The 19,471-nt window shown below is 40.8% G+C and overlaps 1 protein-coding gene across 1 annotated transcript; it reads left to right on the top strand.

The window, feature by feature from the left end:
• Window positions 1–10,329: 10,329 nt before the first annotated feature.
• On the top strand, window positions 10,330–18,251 carry RP9 (RP9 pre-mRNA splicing factor). The gene is made up of 6 exons (XM_041407843.1): window positions 10,330–10,600; window positions 12,158–12,188; window positions 13,012–13,141; window positions 13,458–13,549; window positions 14,966–15,027; window positions 16,124–18,251. Exons 1-6 carry the CDS (start codon window positions 10,395–10,397, stop codon window positions 16,341–16,343), a joined length of 741 nt encoding a protein of 246 aa, XP_041263777.1. The 5' UTR covers window positions 10,330–10,394; the 3' UTR covers window positions 16,344–18,251.
• The last annotated feature ends 1,220 nt before the right edge of the window (window positions 18,252–19,471 follow it).

The raw sequence follows: 19,471 nt of genomic DNA, 5'->3' as shown, positions 1-19,471 counted from the left end.
TAAAGTTGGTTTGCAAATTAGGTGTGGACTATGACTCCTGCTCAGAAAGACAGAACTCTTTTATCCAAGCTCCAGCCTATCCCCCACCCCCACAGCCACCCATCCCCTGCCTATAGCATTTTCCATATAAAATGCCTTCTGAAAGCTGCATGTGTTGGAAGGAGAAGAGAAAATGGTTCATCTGCAAACAACTTGGCACAAAACAAACTGTGCAAACTTTCCTGAACTGTAAAGGTATCTGTTCCACCAGGGGTACAGCCTCCTTGCATTTTGAAATGAGCACACCACAGAGATCACTTTGCATGTCTTGGGTGAAAGGATTATTTGCAGAAGTGATTGGAAAAGAGGCAAGTAAGGTCAGTCACTTCTCTGCATACCAGGGCTGTAGCTGCCAGAGACCAGTGCTTAAGAAAACTGGAAACAGAACACCTTGTTATTTTTCCCCTCCTTCATTAATATTCACATGTGAATCCCCTGGGAACTACATGAAGTTCTAAGTGTTACAAAATAGTGCTCACTGGTTCTTATTAGTGTGTGTGTAAAGCATTAAAGCAGGTGCTCACCAGGAGTCCAGTGCAAGAAGATTGCAGCAATCTTCTCTCCTAATTGGTAAGCATTTAGTGACTCTTGTGTGAATTTTTATTAACATTTTGCATCTCAAGAGAGAAAGAATCATGTATTCAGACATCAACTCCTAACACTTCACTTTTACTAGAAATGTCAGCATTCTTTTGGAAGCAGATTCACACAGATTTATTGGATATTTACTGCAACTGTGAGCTTGGTTTTAACAGAAGAGTCCATCTGAAGAGCAACTTCAGAGTGGTATTCCAATACCTTTTCCAGCCATCTGATCTGTGTAATAAAGCGTTTTAGGCCCAGGTTCACAAAATTGGGAGCTTTTACATTACACAACGATCCTTGGGTGTCTGCACAGAACTGGTAAAATCATTCTGAGTGCTGGGCATGTTCTGAACCCATTCCTGGTTTGCTGGGCTGTTGCAGCACAGGTCAGAGGCTTTGTTGCCTGCCTTCTTGACTAATTGTTCCAGCCAAGTTTTATCTGTGTGTCCTTACGGTTCACACCAAACATCCCACGGAATCCAAGTGGACTAATGAAACACTTCATAATCATAAAGCCAAGAATTAAAGTCTTAGCAAATGAAAGAGATGTTATTATTAGTCTGGCTACAATCATGCTAAGATTTGTTGTTCTAATCAGCTAATAATTGAGGCTAATTCAATAATTATACAATTAGAACTACTATGCACAAAGTTAATATTACCTATGCCTTCCTCTGGTCTCATGCTCCCCTTTCCACTGGGTTCAAAAGTCAATAAAACCAGGCTTTAGGAAAAGCAAGGGATGGTTGTAGTAAGTTGTCAGCATCCTAAGTTCTTTGCCTTGATTACAGTGCTAATATTAATTACTTGTTCTTCCTCTTTGCCAGGAAAATGATGTTGAGCATTTTCCCCTCCTCACTCAGGGTCTGGTTGGGGTCATTTTCATGTTCACTACCAGTCTGTCAACTTGCTCCTTCCTTGTTGGCTCACAGTTCAGTGTTACATCCCACTTTACTGCAGGTTATAGATTTTACCCATATTGCAGGTAAACCCCAAAATCTATTCACTCAGCTTCTAAGGCTTCATTTCTTTAGTAGTCTGTGGTTGACAGTCTGTGGTTTGTGTCGTGGTCCTGAGGCCTCTGTTACCATCCTGTGCTTGAATTTTCTTATCTTGCACTTGCATTTTGGGAGGCCCAAAACACCCTGTGTTATTTTAATCTGCAGCCTTCAAGCTGTGGTTTCCAGATAGCTGAACTAATGCTTTATGAACACAGCCTCATCACTTGTAGCCAACATCTACATGTCTTGGCAAGAACACTGGTACTTTATTAAAATTACTTTATAACTGGGCAGAACACCTCTCATTTCTTGGTTTATTCAAGCATGACCAAGAAGCATCATGCAAGGCTGGCAGAAGCAAGCCCTGTTAGAGGATGCTAAATTGATTTTTTTTTTCTTTTTTTTTTTTCTTTTTTTTCTTTTTTTTTTTTTTGCACACTCCACAAATGACAAATAGAAGCCCAGGCCATGCACAAATCTGCTTAGATATAGAGTGGACTAGGAAATAATGTATTTTTCTCTATCTAAAATGATATATTTATCTATCCATTTCTATATCTATATAACTACAGATGACAGTAACTTTAAAGCAAAAGTAATATGAGGGAGTGTTCCTGGATGTCATTCACAGCAAAACTAGCATAACAGAATATAAACGTAGTAGAGATTTCTAGCCCACCATTGGAAAACATCATTTCTGTGTGTTTGGCATGAGTTTCAACTGTCCCATAGGAGAATTCTTTTCTCATTCCTGCCAGAGACACTACTAGGGCAACTTGCTTAACTAATCCTTGCTTCATTGCTGAACCAGTGCTACACTACTCTTTCAGTATTACCCTCGAGATGTGCAGGGAAAGAAGAAGGTCTAGAACTGAGAGTTTCCATTCCTTTCATTTCATTTAGCTAGAAAGCTGTTGATGAGCAGACATATGGGAAGTATGTTAAGCTAAAGAGCTGTGAATTTTGGCTAGTTCTGAAAAAAACTACTGTTAAGTGCAAATGGAACCATGTGCATGGAACCAACAGATCAGCTACTTTAACAAGAAGTCATCTTCCCATTTAATAGAGGCGGCAAGCAGAACCAAGAATCTTTGCCTTCAACTTTCTAGATTGTATTTTTAATAATTTTATTTCTGCAGTTTCTGTGATCCATTAGTAAACGCTGGAGCCTTTTTAGGTTCCACTGGAAAGTTGGCAGCTCAGAGGGGACATACCAAGGATAGATGCTGGCACTGAAGATGCCTATTTCACTTGATACACTGGGCATCGTTTAAACGGGAACTGTTTTATCAGTCGCCATATTACAGAGACAAAATTCAGGAAAGGAATCTGCTTTTGCAAGGAAAAAGCTCTTGTAAACCAATCACTGATTTGAGAATATCGCCAAAGCTTAGAAGGAGGAATTTCCTGCAGCTGTGAAAAAACCAAAAACCAACTGCTACCAGGCAGTTGGTAGAATCTAGCCTTGATTCTTACTTAGTCAGTAGCAAAACTCCTGCCAACTTTGATGACAGTAAGACTGTAACCATAAGGGGTTAAGAAGCACTATATATATATAAATATATGTGTATATATTTATATTTAATACAAAAAAACCCCATCCATTCTGGAATAATTATCATCCCCTAATATGGGGTTCAAATTACAGTGATTCTGACTCAAACTCTCATCTGTAAAAAAACAGATAAATAAAGAATTATGGATTTCATTGCATTTGGCTGTTTTTTGTGAAACCAAAGTCCTGGCCACTAAGCTTGGGCGCAAATGATCCCACAAAGGATGGTATGTTTTGTAAGATATTGGGAGACTGTCCAAGGGTCGTCAGCCAAAATCTCCATTCCCTACTCTTATATAACATGCCATTAGTGTCTGACTGCTCCTATTGCTCACACAGTTCCCAAATGGGATCAGTCCCTACTCAGGTAAAGTCCCTTGAAGATAAATAAAACTTTGCCTCTCTAGTGATGTACTTGGGGCTCTCCATTAGCAGAAGAGACAACATGTTGCTCTCTACAGGTACCTGAAAGAAGGTTGTAGCAAGGTGGGGATTGGTCTCTTCTCCCAGGCAACGAGTGATAGAATGAGAGGACACAGCCTCAGGCTGTGCCAGGGGAGTTTCCAGTTGCACATTAGGAAGAATTTCTTCACTGGAAGGGAGGCCAGGCATTGGATCGGGCTGCTCAGGCACTGGGTGGAGTCACCATCCCAGGAGGTGTACAAGAAATGATTGGACATGACACTCAGTCGTCTGGTCTGGCTGACAAGGCCATGATCAGTCTAAGGTTGGACTCAATAATCTTGGAGGTCTTTCCAGCCTTAATGATTCCATGATTCAATGTCAGAGTATACACAAAGGTACAATGCTGTATCAACAGTGTACCACACAAATATACACTCATCAAATACGACAATTCTTATCTTCCTGAAAAAAAAATGCAAATGGCACAAAGCAAAATGTCTGGGACTACATACAATTATTTGTATTTATTTATAAAGACGGGGGGAAAAAATGCAAAAACCAATGAAAAATGTGAGTTATTCAATTATTCCATTTCTTTAAAGATTTAAGTGTATTAAAATAATGAAGAAAGATTAAAGAAAGATTATTTTCACTGAGTGGTGGCTTGAAGAGACAGTATGCATTACACTTCTGGTGGAGCAGGTGACTTTACAAACCCCAAGTGATAAATAAGATGGTATCTCCACAGAAGGAGGGAGTTCATTGACGCAATCACCTACCAAAGCTTTGGAGGACAGAACTTACAAAAAGAAAGACAAATATTCCTCTTTTAAGTTCCAGCTCAGACTTTGGGATAGATCCAATAAAAATATTTGAGTGCTTAAAATGGGATGTAGCTGTTCAAGGGACTTCAAACTAAAACTGCTGTTCATATCACTTTGCTCAACAAATTTCCAGAGATGCTTCATTGCTTAGCTATAAAACTTCCCTGCAAGTGCACACTTTTGAATAAACTACATAGTAACATAGTCTTTATAGAAATAAACAATTCAATGCTTAGTTCACACCTGTGCTGGTGTGAATCCAGCTTTGATGGAAGTTTGATGTTCTTCTGCCCAATTTTCCTAAAAGGCTAATCCCTGTGGACATGCACAGATAATATCAAATACAACAGCATCAGCACTGTACAAAATGCAGCTGTGGCCATCATGTTCTTTCAGACATGTGCTGGGCTGTAAGAGGCATAAAGATCACAACTGCCTGTCTCAAATACTGTCAAGGCCTCAGAAGGAACTTGCTACAAGATAAACCACCACATCAGGAACTGGAAATATGCACAGAAGAGAAGAATTTGTAACAGGAAAGCGCTAATTTCAAGCCTAACGGAGGTAAGGCTAGTTAGTACATTCTGGCGAGGCATCTCTCATTAACTGGGTCATGCCACTCGCTCATTCCTCTTGTGTGATGACACATGGCAGCAAACACCACAGTAAAGGTTCAGGTGCGTAGAACACTTCACTGCTGGGCAGTATCGTTGTAAATGTGAGATTACTCTGAGAAGCAGGAATTAGGAGCACAACATTGTCACCTGGTGCAATGGTGCTAAGCAGGGAAGAACAGGGCTCTGTTCTAGAGTATTGATTTTGTATCTCACAGAAAGAAGTGCAGTGTCCATTGTTGGATGGGCACTCCTCTTAGTGTACTCACAGCCAAATCCAAACACATTTGTCCTTCTAGCCCCATGAATCTCAAATGCTTTTCTCTATTGCTTCCAAAGAGGGCAGTACAAAAGGAGGATGGCCCCCACTGGTGCAGCTGTTAGCCTGATGCTTACGGGGTATTTTATCCCAGTGACACAGAACTCCCATTGCTGAATACCCAGAGGGAGGAGGGAACCAAATTTTCTAATTGGCAAACTAGTATCAAAAGAAACTTCCAGCATTTCCACTTCAGACAAAACTTTTCTCTGTAAGAAAGGATGTCAGCACCTCTCCTAATAGCTGAGGTTCCCAGCTGGTTAAAGGGCCACTGCTGTTCTGAAGCAGCCATCCCTGTGGTTAGAAGTGGTCCAGAGCTTAGACTCACTCTGTTCTGAATGTCTCCATCTAGCTTCAGGCAGCCATGGACTGGCCATGCTGGATTTGGACTGTGCTCTGCTCAGCCTGCTGAGATCTGCTTCTTCTGGATCCCATTAGGAGGTGCTTAACTTCCCACGAAGCCTAACACGAGTTCTGGATTCCTCTCTCATGCGTAATATCTGACACATAATCAGAAACAGATCCTGGCCCAAAGCTCTAGCCAGCCAAAAATAGAGAAAAGCAGACTGGCTGACATTCTGCCAGGACTACATTCTCGCAGGAATACTGATGCCCATGGGATGACATGGATGTAAATTAATTTGATCCCAGTATTATCGCTTGTAGCTGAAACATTATAAAGTTGTAGTGGACACCATGAAAAATAATGGCTTTTCAGATATTTCACATTGCAACAGCAATTAATGGTTCTGCTTAGATGTTTGGAGGAAGCTGGAATTACAGTGCCATGACACCAATTGTAAGACAACATTTCCCAAAAAAATTAACTTCTTGAAATGTCTGAAGCACTGCATTCATATAAAGGAAAAAAAAACAAACCCCCCACAACTGCAAATAAATACCCTTTTAAGTACCACAAACAAGATCCTCAGTTAATATAAACCCTTTAAATAGAATGGATTTAAGCAACTTACAGATACTGAGCACCTTTGCTTCAGAATAAATAGAAATTACTTTTTTTTTCCTATTCCCTCCTTTTCACAATTCATTTGTTTGGATCTTTCCTAAGGACTGATAGAAAAGCAATTGCCTTCTTGGGTAAGTGTGCAACACAAGAATCCAGGGTTTCTTCTCAGCGAAGGAGGAAAAAAAGAAACTTTGGAGTTATCTACAGTTTTAAATAATCTCCTCTCACTAAAAAAGCCTACTTCTAAGACAGGTAATAAAGTGATAAAGTTCATTTCCAAGACAGATGGGAAAATTCACTGAAAATGATTTGTATCAAACTGAAGAACACATTTAATCCACTGTGTCTGGGCAGGTTTCTGTATCTATTGAATTTTACCTCCTGTGCTCCCCATTAAGTTACTGCAGTAAAGATGACATCCAAGTGTCCGGATCTGATCAGAAATTACAGCCTGGGTGTCCAAGCCACGGGGATGCAAAGAACACAGCCAAGATCCCATTGACTTAACGGTAAGAAAGGGATTATACACACTATGATCTGTCCTTCTGCCTCCATTGGAACCCCACACTTCTGTTGAGCCCATGCACTTAGTTCCTGAACTTGTGCCAATTATTCTGTCAAGGCTGAAGCAATTGAATCTGAGGTCATGTAAGCCAGACTCTTACTTTCTCCAAACTGGCAGAAGTCTTCTTACTTCAGCCAAGTGAGGACAGTCAAGAGTGTATGAAAGCGAGACTGGCAGGGTTTCTGCAGAGCTCCTGTCTCTTTTGCTGTTGCACACATCTCTCCCACAGAATACCATTCATGAACTGGAAACACTGCATCTTGGAATCATATTAGGTTTTCTGTCACTGTCCTATCACGCTGAAAAGCTGTTTCAGAGTCTGACTACTCTGTTGATTTGGAAAAGTGAAGTAAAAAGCACTTGAAAATAACAACACCAGCCTGAAAAGGAGGGGGGGGGGGGGGAGGGGGACCAAAAAAACTCTATTATATCACTTCAGTTTGCTTCCAACATAAAGTCTCTATTTAGTAGGCCTCAGTCCAGCTCGTCCCTAACTATTGGTAATAGTTGGTAACTATTGCCATTTCTCTAAATAGAGTGAAATTTTGATAATGTGTCTCACCGAAGTTCTTTCAGACATTTTAAATGTGATGGCAACACCTAAAAATATTTCTCCTACCTCACTTGTTGCTTGAAGATACATGGCCATGTAAGGGAGTGATTGCAATCTGACATGTTCTCACTTGCTAGCAGTGTCACAGCAGCAAATCTCTTAGCCTCCAGCAAGCATCAAGTCATCTACTTAACCTGCTTCACAGTGGATTATATTAAACCACATCACCTTGCATTTGCCTCATACACAGATATTTAACTCAGATTAGCAAATAAACTGATTTTGCCTCTAAGCCTTTAGACAAGGGGTCTTAATGGAGTTTAGCATCTCAAGTCAGTTGCTGTGATCTGCCTTTTCAAGACATGCCAGCAATTCAGCCTGTTCTGAGTTTAGGCCCAAGGAAAGGATACTCCCAAAAACACGCTGCTAAGGAAAATACACAAGCTGTCAACAAACCCATGGGATGAATGAAAATGGTTTACTCAAAACTTATGCACCATCTTATGACATCTCAGGCAGATGGATAGGTTGGAGTTAGTTTATGTAGAGCAGGAGTTGTTTTTTTGCATAAGTGTATCTGCAAGGTTATGTTGCTTTGCTGCTGAGCGTTGTTCTGTGGAAGAATGGCCACTGCATTCTTTCCAGGGCCAGTAAATCTACAAAATTTGGTGCATGAAATAAAAATCTTCATCAATAGTGTGTATTAGTGTCATGTCTTACAAAAGCTAGATTATTTTGTTTAAACATTAAAATAAGTACCTTTTGCCTTGAAAAGGACTGTGACAATTAATTGGACAAAAATAGTTTCCTGGGATCTGAAGTTACAATGGCAGCCACTTAGCTGAATGCAAGTGAGAAACATGACATGTGAATGTTCATCCCAGGTATGGTTTTACCAAGTAAAAGCTGAAGTAATATTAAAGTAGTGCTCGATTAACAATATTACATTGTTAAGTAATGTGTGAGATTGCTTTTTGCGTTGTAAAAGACAGGCATTCGCAGGATCATGTTTGTCTTACTGCACTTCAGAGTCACAGGGTGCTGTAACAGCAGTTACCATCCTTTGCCTTTGATGTGCACTTTTGAAGCACCGCAATGATCACAGTTAAAAACACCTTCAATTCCTGGATTTCTAAGATATATTTTTCGCATTTCGCTTAGCTCTTAATCAATTCCCAAAATCTCACGTGCCCTTGAATTTCAGCATGAAACAAAAGTAGAAATTTAAACTTTGCCTTCCCAATACTGATCTACCTCTGCTGCTCATCCTCCAAGAGAGAGATCACAGCCAAGGCAGGAAACTGCAAAGGCTGGGAGTAGATTGGCCTTGCCAGTGGTGCTCATACACTGAAGAGGAGGTTACCCTTTGCTTGTCAGTTAGGTCTCACCACAGCAGTATGGCCCTAGCCAGACGTTATAGGGTTTGCTTCCAAAATAAAGTCTCTATTTAGAGACTTTTTGGCGCTAGAACCTTGCCCCATAACCAATACGTACCTTCTGAAACAGCAAAACAACAGAATTAAAAAAAAAAATAAAAGAAAAGAAAGAAAAACCAAACCCACCTCTGGGTTTTGGCTTTGATGTTGACTTCTCCTCCTTCCAGCCACATGTATTTTGGTCACTGGCAAGCACAGTATCACAGAAACATAGAATGGTTTTGGTTGGACAGGACCTTAAGATCATCTAGTTCCAACTCCCTTGCCACAGGCAGTGACACCTTTCACTGCACCAGATTGCTCAGTGCTCCATCCAGCCTGGCTTTGGGCACTTCTAGGAATGGGGCATCCAAAATTTCCCTGGGCAACCTGTTCCAGTACCTCACTGCCCTCACAGTAAAGAATGCCCAGTGAGCACCATGACGGGGCCCTCCTTGCATACCCAGTCCCTTTCCCCAACCTCAGAGGGCCCTCAGCTGCTTCTTCAACTTGGAGAGGGAAGCAACCCCCTCAGCCTTCCCTCCACCCTGGAGACACTTGCTCCCTGACACCCCATAGCCCGCCCACTGCCATGTTCCTCCATGCATATCCCTACACCTGTCAATCCTGGTGCTTGAATCACAGAAAGCTTTGAGCTGGAAGGGACCTTAGAGATCACTTAGTTCCAACCTCCTCACATGGGCAGGGACACCTTCCACTAGGCAAGATTGTTGTGAGCTCCATCAAACCCGGCCTTGCAGACTGTCAGGGATGGGGCAGACACAATTTCTCTGGGCAACTTGTGCAAATGCCTCATCCCCCTCACAGTAAATAATTTCTTCCCATTATCTAATCTAAACTTATTCTGTTTCAGTTTTAATCCACTCGCCTTTGTCCTGTCACTACACGCCCTTGTGTAAAGTTCCTCTCCAGCTTTCTTGAGGCTCCCTTCAGGTTCTGAAGGCCACAGTTAGGTCATCCCAGAGCCTTCTCCAGGCCGAACAATCCCAATTCTCCAAGCCTTTCCTCACAGGAAAAATGCTCCATCCCTCTAATCAACTTGGTGGCCTCCTCTGAACTTGTTCCAACAGTTTTATATCCTTCCTGTGCTGGGTCCCCACAGCTGGGTGCAGCACTGCGGGTGGGAGCTCACCGGACGGGAGTGGCGGCCCTCCCGCACGGGAGGAATGACTGGGACCTTGGGTTTTTGTTGTTGGTGGGGTTTTTTTGGTTTTGTTTTGTGGGGTTTTTTTGGGTTTTTGTTTGTTTTTTTTTTTGGGGGGGGGGGGGGTTGGGTTTTCTTTTTTAATATCGATTTGGAAGGCACAACACTCCGCACGCTATTCCTAACCCTAACCTAACGGCAAGTTGCCGGGGGTTCCTGCGGCGGGGCGGGCGGAGCCCTGCGCCGGGCCGGCTCAGTCGGGGGCGGGCTGCCGGGGGCTGCCGGCGCCGGAGGAAGTCGGCGCTCGGCCGGAAGCCGGGATGCGGAGGGCGGGGAGGGGGCGTCGCCGGGGCCTCGCCGTCCGCCGCGGCTCTGGCCGCCGCGCCCATGGCCCAGCGGGCGCCCAGGGGGCAGGGGCAGGACGAGGAGGAGGGAGCGGAGGAGGAGGAGGCGGCGGCGAGGGGCAGCCAGGCGCGGGCCAGGAGCCATGCGGAGCCCGCGGCGAGCGGCGGCAGGAGCCAGGACCGGCATGAGAGGAAGCGGAAGAGGCAGGAGGCGCAGCAGCTCCAGAAGATCCAGCACCTGGAGTCTTTGTAAGGAGCCGAGGAGGGGAGGCTGCCCGCGGCTCCCGCCCCGGCTCTGCCCTGAGCACACCCCGCCGGCATTTGGGGCTCGTTTACAGTGCAGGGTTTGGGTTTTTTTGGGGGGTGGTGATTATTCTTCCCCTGTCCCCTTGGGGTGAGCGGCTGAAGGAGTTGGTGATTTATGAAGGGCTTGTTGGCTCTCCCAGGTTCCTCCGTGTCTGACAGACGCAGCACAGAGCATAGCTTGTTCCAGTAGAATGGACTGAAAAAAAAAAAAAAAAGAAAGGAAAGAAAAGGCATTTATTGTTTTAACGGAATAAAAAGGTCAGAAGGTATACAAGAACATGATTTTGTTTTTTCCACGTGCAAGTAAAAATGAGTTTGTTATTAAGTGCACCAAAAAGCACTCCGAAGTTATTGCCATAAAGATGGGATGAAGGTAGTTTAACCACATTTTCCCTGCTGTTCTTACTGTATTAGTATGACTGTGCCTAGCAATCCAATAGGTATATAGGGGTGTCTGTGTGTGCACGGCTAAGCCGATAAAATATTGCCTATGCCATCAAACTTACGGCCTAAAATGATGCACAGCCAGTACAAATGTTTTGTGTCCTGCTGAGTTAATATGTGGATAATGTCTGAAGAGTCCTGTTGAAAAGAGTCTTCCATAAAGCAGAAGATTTGGGGACTCTGGGCTTGCACAGTGCTGTTCTTGTTTAATTGAAAAACAACCCCCAAAAAATCTCAGTTTTCTTCTAAGATCATTGCACACTTTCATTAAGGCAGCAGATGACAGAAAATAGTGTATCTGTTTAAATACAGATGAGATTTGAGGGGGGGAAATACCGAATACAAATGCAGTTATACAGACTTGCATCTTTCTAAGTAATGTTTATGTGTATTCTTTATCTCCAGGACAGTTTCATACTGTCTTGGCATTTAACTCCTTAGCACATGCATTTTCTCAGTTGCTGTGTGCTCTATGTAGTACCTGTTTGCTACTTGGATTTTAACAAGTGTTTTTTCTGCTGTTAACCCCAAAGAAATGCTGCAGAAAATATGGTACTTTGGTCAGTAGGGTTCTGTCTTTAGGTTTAATGCACAGAAGATGATTAAATTATTATGTATTCAGTTTGGCTGGCAAAGCTAGATGTAAGGAACTGTCTGACTTGACAGTTTCAGCTGGCTATGTCTGTGATTCAGCAGTGCTGCAGTAAAGAAGTTTGGAGACCTCGGGGAGGGGTGCAGCAGGAAAAGAGAGAATTGTGCATGTGTAGTAACTGAACCTAAATCAAATGTACTGCATATCCCCAGGAAGTAGTTGTGCTCTCACAAGAATATGAATCTGAAGGATGTTTGCAAGAGACATGTACTAACATGATAAATGCTGTCTCTCAGCTTGCTGTGTCCATGTTCTGCTGTAGTTCTTAGTTGTAAGTTACAGGGTAAAATTTTAGGAAAAATATGAGCTGAAGGCTTTAACTCAATGCCACTGAAAAAATGTATTTTTTCAATTTATTTGTCTGTGCTAAGCTGCAGAGTAACAATATTTCTATTGCTTTTCAGCTATGAGAAACCTCCCCCTGGGCTAATTAAGGTTGGTAAATAGCAGTAATTTTCTAGGATTATGAGGGATTTTCACAAAACTTGTTCTTTAGGTGTTTAAGTGTCTGTGTTACCTATATAAGTCACAGAGAGAAGTAAGTGCTTCCCAGGAAAAACTCAGAGAATCATTACAAGCTGACCACTTTGTCTTGGTGATCCAGAGTGAAATGCCCAGGATCAGACAGAAGGAGACCTTGTCTTTTATCATCTCTTAGCATACTTCATGCAGTATTTAATAGTGTGAGTAGAGGGGAGCCACTTATGGAAAGCAGATTTTTGGTTTGAATGACATATTTTCAGGATTCTTCTCTGCTGCTTAGGCGAAAATAATTCTTTCATCATTATCATTACTTTTGCCAAATTTATATACCTAAGCCATAAAGTCATGTTTTTAACCTAAAAAAATAACTGCTCTGTGTTGTAAGGGCTTCCTTGTAATTGTTATGTCTTTTTAGCAGGAAGAGGATAACAAAGTCTCTGCTTTGTGTTTTCATTTATAATGTTTATTTAAATAAATTACTAAAATGGATGGGAAGGATTGAAATTTCTGTGCAGCAAAGTTCTGGCTGCAAAATTCATGGGTGAGAAAAAAAGCAAGGGTCAAGTATTTTAAATCTTTTGTGTGTTACAAGGTAAAAAGGTAATGGACGAAATATGTTTCCTATAAAGTGAAGGTCTGTACACTTGAAGTGTTAATTCTAGCAAAATTAAAATAGTAAGCAAATAGTAAGCTATTTAATTATCCTTATCTTTCTGCCTTTTTTTTTCGTTTGGTTTTTTTTTTTGGTTTTTTTTTTTTGGTTTTTTTTTGGTAGGAGAATGAAACAAAACCAGAAGACTGCATACCTGATGTACCAGGCAATGAAAGTGCACGAGAATTCCTGGCACATGCCCCAACAAAAGGGCTTTGGATGCCTTTGGGAAAAGAAGTCAAAGTTATGCAGTGTAAGGCTGAAAATATTCCAGATGTCGTTGGACCATCATGTATCATCCATTTACCCTGGGGGAGGGCAGAATGTCTGGTGGACAGATGATGAAGTCCAGGTAGATTGACATCATATTGATAGAAAAGCAAACATTATCTTGAAGGCTGTTTCAGCCTAGTATTTTATGGATGTTACATTTATCAACATAGTGGTTGTGTTTCTCTGTTTCTTCCAACAGACTGAAAATATTTTGCAGAAATGTGCTTTTGGCTTTTTTATGCTTCTTCTGACGTGTCTCCAAGGTGCAATTCACTGCTGCTTTTTTTTTTTTAAAGGTTGGAGATGTAAACGTTACGGACACAGAACAGGAGATAAGGAATGCCCGTTCTTTATTAAAGGCAATCAGAAATTGGAACAATTTAGAGTAGTGAGTACCAATATTGTAGTACCACTGCTTGTATTTTTTAGTACTGACAATGCATAATCTTGCAGATTATGAAGATTCTTGAAGAGAAACCTCTTAGATGATGCTTTATTAAGGACATTTTCTCTGTCTCTAGTATAACGTAGATGCTGAAAATCTCCTAATGAAAAAGCTACAGGTGTGTTTGGATGTTTGACTACTTTGCAGAAAATCTACTCTTCAAGAGGAAAATTAATAATTTTTACATATAAATTGGAAATCTTCAAGAACCTGTTTCAACCATTATTATTTTTTTGTGGTTAAAATGTCAACAAAAAATGTTTAGTCAAGCTTGAGCTTTACAGCATTACAGCTGCTTCAAGCCTTCTGCTCTCACTGTGAACAACCACATCATGAATTCTGTTGTCTAGGTCTGTTATCCAGTCATTGTCTACAAGTCTGATCTCTTGCTGCATTAAGCTCTGTCTCAGTTCTGCAGATTCTTCCTGTGTGATTTCTTTAACTATTTCTGTTGCTCTGCATCATTGACCTATATTTCAAGCTGTCATCATTTATGTCCTCATTTCTGCTCTTGAAAAATGTAATCTTGGCTTAGCCTGTCCAAGTTCTGGATTTGTACTAATTGTATGCAACTGCAAAGCAGTTTCTAGCCCTTTCCCATGACCAGACTGCCTCTAGTCTTCATTTTCCCTCAGGCTTCTTTGTTGCATCAAACTGTTGTTGTATGTCCAAGGCCCTTCATGGTGCATTCCCAACATCTTTCAATTGCTCCTGAAATTTCTGTTCCCACCTCTGGTCAGCATCGGCCATCTCTCCTCTCTGTTGGACTTGTTTGCTTAATCTTCCAACAGAAATGACCACCCCACCCTTTTTCTGCATTCTTGCATGGCATGAACCCACCTTAAATGTCTGCAAAGTTTATTTCCTGTCTTCCTTCACAGCTGTCTTTTGCTGCAATGCCCATTTAATTTGATTTTAGAACCAATGGTAGTGCACAGCATGATAGAACAACTCCAACTTCATTATCCTTATCTTGTATTCCTTACTCCTGTATTCCTGTTTGTTTATATCCAAATTTTTTAAATGTACTGTAAGGGTACAGATCATTACTTTGAACTTGAGTATTCTATCTAAATCTAGCTATTCCCACATTATGTGTGGGATTCTCATAGTTGTGATTGGAGAGGTAGGGAGATGCATACCTAAGGAGAGTCCCCTTCTTTGGAGATGTGGCTAGATAACCTTTTCCCAAAGCAAATACACCAGTTCAGGTGAACAGTGCTGACAGTGAATTAACAGCTTGCTAAGCATATTCTGTCTTTTATCAAAAGCCTCCAGCATTTGGTTGCTTTTGTTTTCTTTTTTTAGGAAATAAAACCATTGGTGATAACATTGCATTTCCTGTTCTCCATTTTAAAGGCACATGAAGATCCAATGTATGATATAATAAGGGAAAATAAGCGTCATGAAAAAGAAAAGAGGTGAGTGTGTCTGTAGTGAACAGCATTTTCAATTTAATTTTTATTTTGGTAATGTGGTACTAATGTATAGGTGACCTTTTTATAGAAATTTATTTTTAGTTCAGAACATTTTTTAATGGCAATTTCTTTATGTTGATAGACTAATGCATTTCTGCTTTCTAAATAATCACTCTTTAGTACGATCAATCACTTCAATTCTTTAGCTTTTGTATTTTCCCCAAAACAAAGTTTAAAGAGCAGTTGTATGCATTTGTGCCATAATATTGAGGTACTTAGGTGTGGTTTTTGGTTTAGACGTGAAAAAACAGTTTGAGTTTTTTTTTCTTTCACTGACTTCACTGAGATGTTTTCTAAAATTTGGTTTGTCAGAATGTTTTCAGTAGAAATGAAGCAGGGGTTTAGAAAGCTAGTGCTAGGCACCTGATATTGCTGCTTTTGTGAGGTCATTATTTAGTATATAAAGTGGCAGGTTTTGCTGCTTTCTTCCTTAAACTGCTTCAGTGGGATAGCTGAACAAACTTTAGGCAGCCCATAGAGCAGCACTCTTGGAGAGGAATCCTTGAAGAGTATACAGGAGACAAAAATAAAATAAGCAAATACTTTGTCCCTATTCACCAGTAATCCTTGCAAGTTCAAAGGAAGAGTGCTTTTCAAAAATACTTCTGCATCCAGAGTAGAGCCTACCCTCTCAGCTTCACTGACATCCTCTCTGTATCTGCAGGACAATGAATGTCATAATATCCTAATCCCAATAATCTTCTGCAGGGATAAGCATAGAACTTCTTATCACCGGGTGGGCTGGTGCTGATAGCTGTTGCCTTATTATTTTGCACACATAAATAAGCTAATAAGTTAATCTGCCTTTCCTATCCAATGGGATGGAAAGTCCCTGAAAGCAGAACATCTGCTTGTCTCAAAGGAGTTGCTTTTATCAGTCCGTGATATTATCTGTAATGAGAGGTAATTAAGCAAAAGAGGGGGTGTTCCCCTGCCCTTTGCATGCAGCTCAACCATTCCTCAAACCAGGAGGGAAAGACGAAAGCTAGGGGGGAAAGACAAGCTAGAAAGGATTCTCATTCACATATTTTAAACTCAGGATACAGCAACTGAAGCAGCTCCTGGAGGACTCTACCTCAGAATCTGATAGCAGTGATGACAGTGATGAAGATGATGAAGATAGCAGCAGCTCCACTTCCTCAGAACATAAACACAAGAAGAAAAAGAGAAAAAAGGAAAAGAAAAAGAAAGAAAAGAAGAAGAAGAAAAAGAGGAAGCGTAAATCATCCAAATCTAATGACAAGTCAGGATCTGACTGACAGCAGTCACCTGCTGCATGCCTATTGACCTCTCTACTTGTGAACTGCGAGGAAAGATCCAAAGAATGAGGAGGAAAACACCAGAAAGGGCTTTATTAAACTTGAAACATACATATGTGTGCATACAGCATCCTACACTGGCATCCTCTTCTGCCCCTCTGCAGCCAGAAAGAAGAAAGCTGCATTAAACCATATCCTTGTGCTGTAAAACCCGTGCTGGGTGTCATCCAGCTTGGTCAGATGGGGCCTCTGCATTGCTGCCTGTGACCAGCAGCAGAAAGCAGCGACCACCGAGGGATCACCAACAAGCCTGTAGCATTAGCAGACTGTCTGTTGAAGTGTTTTTACTTTGTGAAGTTATTTTATTATATACAAAGCCTCTTTGTAACAGGACTGCAGTTTGCACCATGCAGGGCACTGAGGGCTGCCTTACAGTGCTTGTAATGAGCAGGTTGTACTGTATTTCCTTCTGCGCATACGTGCTGAAGTTCTGTGTACCAATCCTAATGTTGGCAGCTAGGAAAATAAAGAGTTCTGCTGCAGGGGAAAAAAGATAATCAAGGGGATTTACTTTAAGACAAAATTGCACCATCAGCAAGACTTCTTTTTTTTTTTTTTTTTTGGTGTGTGTGTAACAAAATCTCAATATCACCCTCATTAATGCACAGTTCTGAAACACCTGAAGTGAAACATCTAAACAGTGTCTAAACCATAGAAGTGGGAGCCTGTAGGAATGCGCTCCCTAATGACAGAGTGGTAAAAACTAACTTTTGTCTTTCAAAAAAGGAAAGAAGCTCAGAAGCTTCTCTCAACTGTTAGGTAGAAAGCCACCTCATAGGGCTTCAGGGGCTTCACCAAACACCAGAGAACACCTAATTGGATAGAAGCCAAAAAGTCCTGCTTGATCAATCAAGTAGAAAAGAACAGAACAAAAGAGAAGAGGGGCTTTTGTGTGAAGTGTTTTTACCAGGGGCAGATCTCTGTACCTGGCTTGAGTTTTTCTGTTTGTTATTTTGCTTTTATTAAACCTTTTTTGTTTCTAACACCACAGCAGAAGCCATCCTGCTTATTTTATGCCTCTAAAGTGTAGCTGAGCTATCCTTGGGTGTATTAAGTGTTTTTCTAGGGCTTATAAGAACTGGCTCTAGGACAAACAGCTTAATAGGAGCCGAGTGTAATGATGTTAAATATTCAATTTAACTGTAAAGAGGTAGTAGGTTTAGTTGTAAAAAGGGGGGTTCCATGTAAGAAATTAAAAAGATTGATTTCTGCATATTCTGCAGTATCAATTGTTTGTTTTGATAAAAGTTGAGGGAGGTTTCCTTTCTAAAAGGCTTGGGGGTAATAAATTCCCAGTTTTTGTGCTTACTAGATTTGATGAGGTAACATTTTTTTTAATAATTTCACAAGAATATAAATGTGTAAGGCTCTCAAAATGGTTTTCAACTACATGCATGAAACCACAATAATAGTAAAGAATTTGTAAGCAGGAAGAAGAGAACATTTTGTGTACTTAGGACACCTTACATACTGACCATACTTTTACATAATCTTACAGACTCAACAAGGAAAATGGAGATAGCTATAAACAGCAGTTTACAGTAACCAACTCTCTTTGAAACCTCAAGGTACAGAGCTGTGAATTGAGGAACTAGATGATGGATATTGGTACTGTGCAAAAGGAAAGAGAAAACTAGATTTGCTTTGAAAGAACTTCTATAGAATTTAGTCTCTCTGATTACTAAGATTGAAAAAAAACCCACATGATACAGCTCTGATAGAGTGAACATTAACAGTGAAATCAAAGAGTCATAGACTACAATGCAGCTAAGATTTTTTTTTTATTTTCTTCAAAGCTTTAGAAGAGAGGACAAGGGAAAGTATAAATTAAAATGTTTTTTCTCCCTCCTACATGTCTTAGAGTGGTTTAGTAAAAATAACCCCCCATTCCTTGCCAGTATGCACAATATGTTCTGAGGAAAAACAAGATAAGCAAGGCCTACTTACAAGAAGTTTCTGTATCATATTCCCAGACCTTGAAAGTAGAGTTGTATTTTCTCTTGTATTTAGCAAATCTCCCTGTGGTGGGATTTACTGGTGACTCATGTTAGTTCCCTATATCAGCAGCATCATCAAATTCTAAGGGCCTTGTTCTTTCACCAGAAAAAGATTTAACAGCAGAAATAGCATGGGGAGTTCTATAATGGACCAATTCTCTTGGCCAGGTTGGACAGCGCTCTGGGCAACCTGGTCTAGTGGGAGGTGGCCCTGTGTGTGAAGGGGGGTTGAAACTAGATGATCTTTACAGCCCCTTCCAACCCAACCCATTTTAGGATTCTTGTATTGCCACACTTGGGGCTGAGATTAATGCAGTTACAGATTATTGAACAGATGCTAGAAGCCTGATATTGACCTGATGCATTCCAAGAGAACTCTTACTCAGGCTTGTCTAGAGCAGGGCTAACTTCAGTTACTTCAGCTTTTGTCATTTAAGATTGTTCTGAAGCTTAGTTTAATAAAAACAATTCAGTTTTTCCTTTGCAATCCCCTTCCTTGTTAATGAAACTCTCTCCTTGTATCAGTCAGGATTTATTATTTCAACAATTAAGAAAAATACATTAGGAGACCATTTCTAACTTGTATCAAATCTAATTTAAATGTTTGAGATGCCAAATAACTTTTCTATGCCTGACTAAAGGCCTGTTATATCAGTATCTTTCCAATCAGGGTTTATAGAACACACCTCCACAGCAGAGCAGTGCAAACTCTGCTGTTATTTGTTCTATTATTTTGTTGCTTCACTGAAATGCTCTCTCACCCTCTACTGCTGAGAGTACCTATGGTGCAGGTACTTAGAATCATGGGTTAGATTTTAGTATATAGTGGCCTTGGATATATATTTTCTTTTATATTCACTCACTGCTTATAAACTTTGCCATTTTCCTTAGCAATGAATTCTTCATTGTTTAGTAGTTTGTAGCAATTGGCTTTCACACTGCTTTGTGCTAGTTTAATTTCACACACCTTTAATCTTACACTGCAGGGTATGTGAGTAACTGATTCCTGCTTATTCTCCCTATATCATTTCCAGTTTTATAAGCCTCTGTCATCCCATGTAGGTCTTTACT

This window comes from Onychostruthus taczanowskii, unplaced genomic scaffold (genome assembly GCF_017590055.1).
Source record: "Onychostruthus taczanowskii isolate IOZ18803 unplaced genomic scaffold, ASM1759005v1 scaffold28, whole genome shotgun sequence".
In the NCBI taxonomy this organism is placed as follows: domain Eukaryota; kingdom Metazoa; phylum Chordata; class Aves; order Passeriformes; family Passeridae; genus Onychostruthus; species Onychostruthus taczanowskii.
Note: the sequence above shows the minus strand (reverse complement) of the source record. Positions and strands in the feature narration are given on the sequence as shown.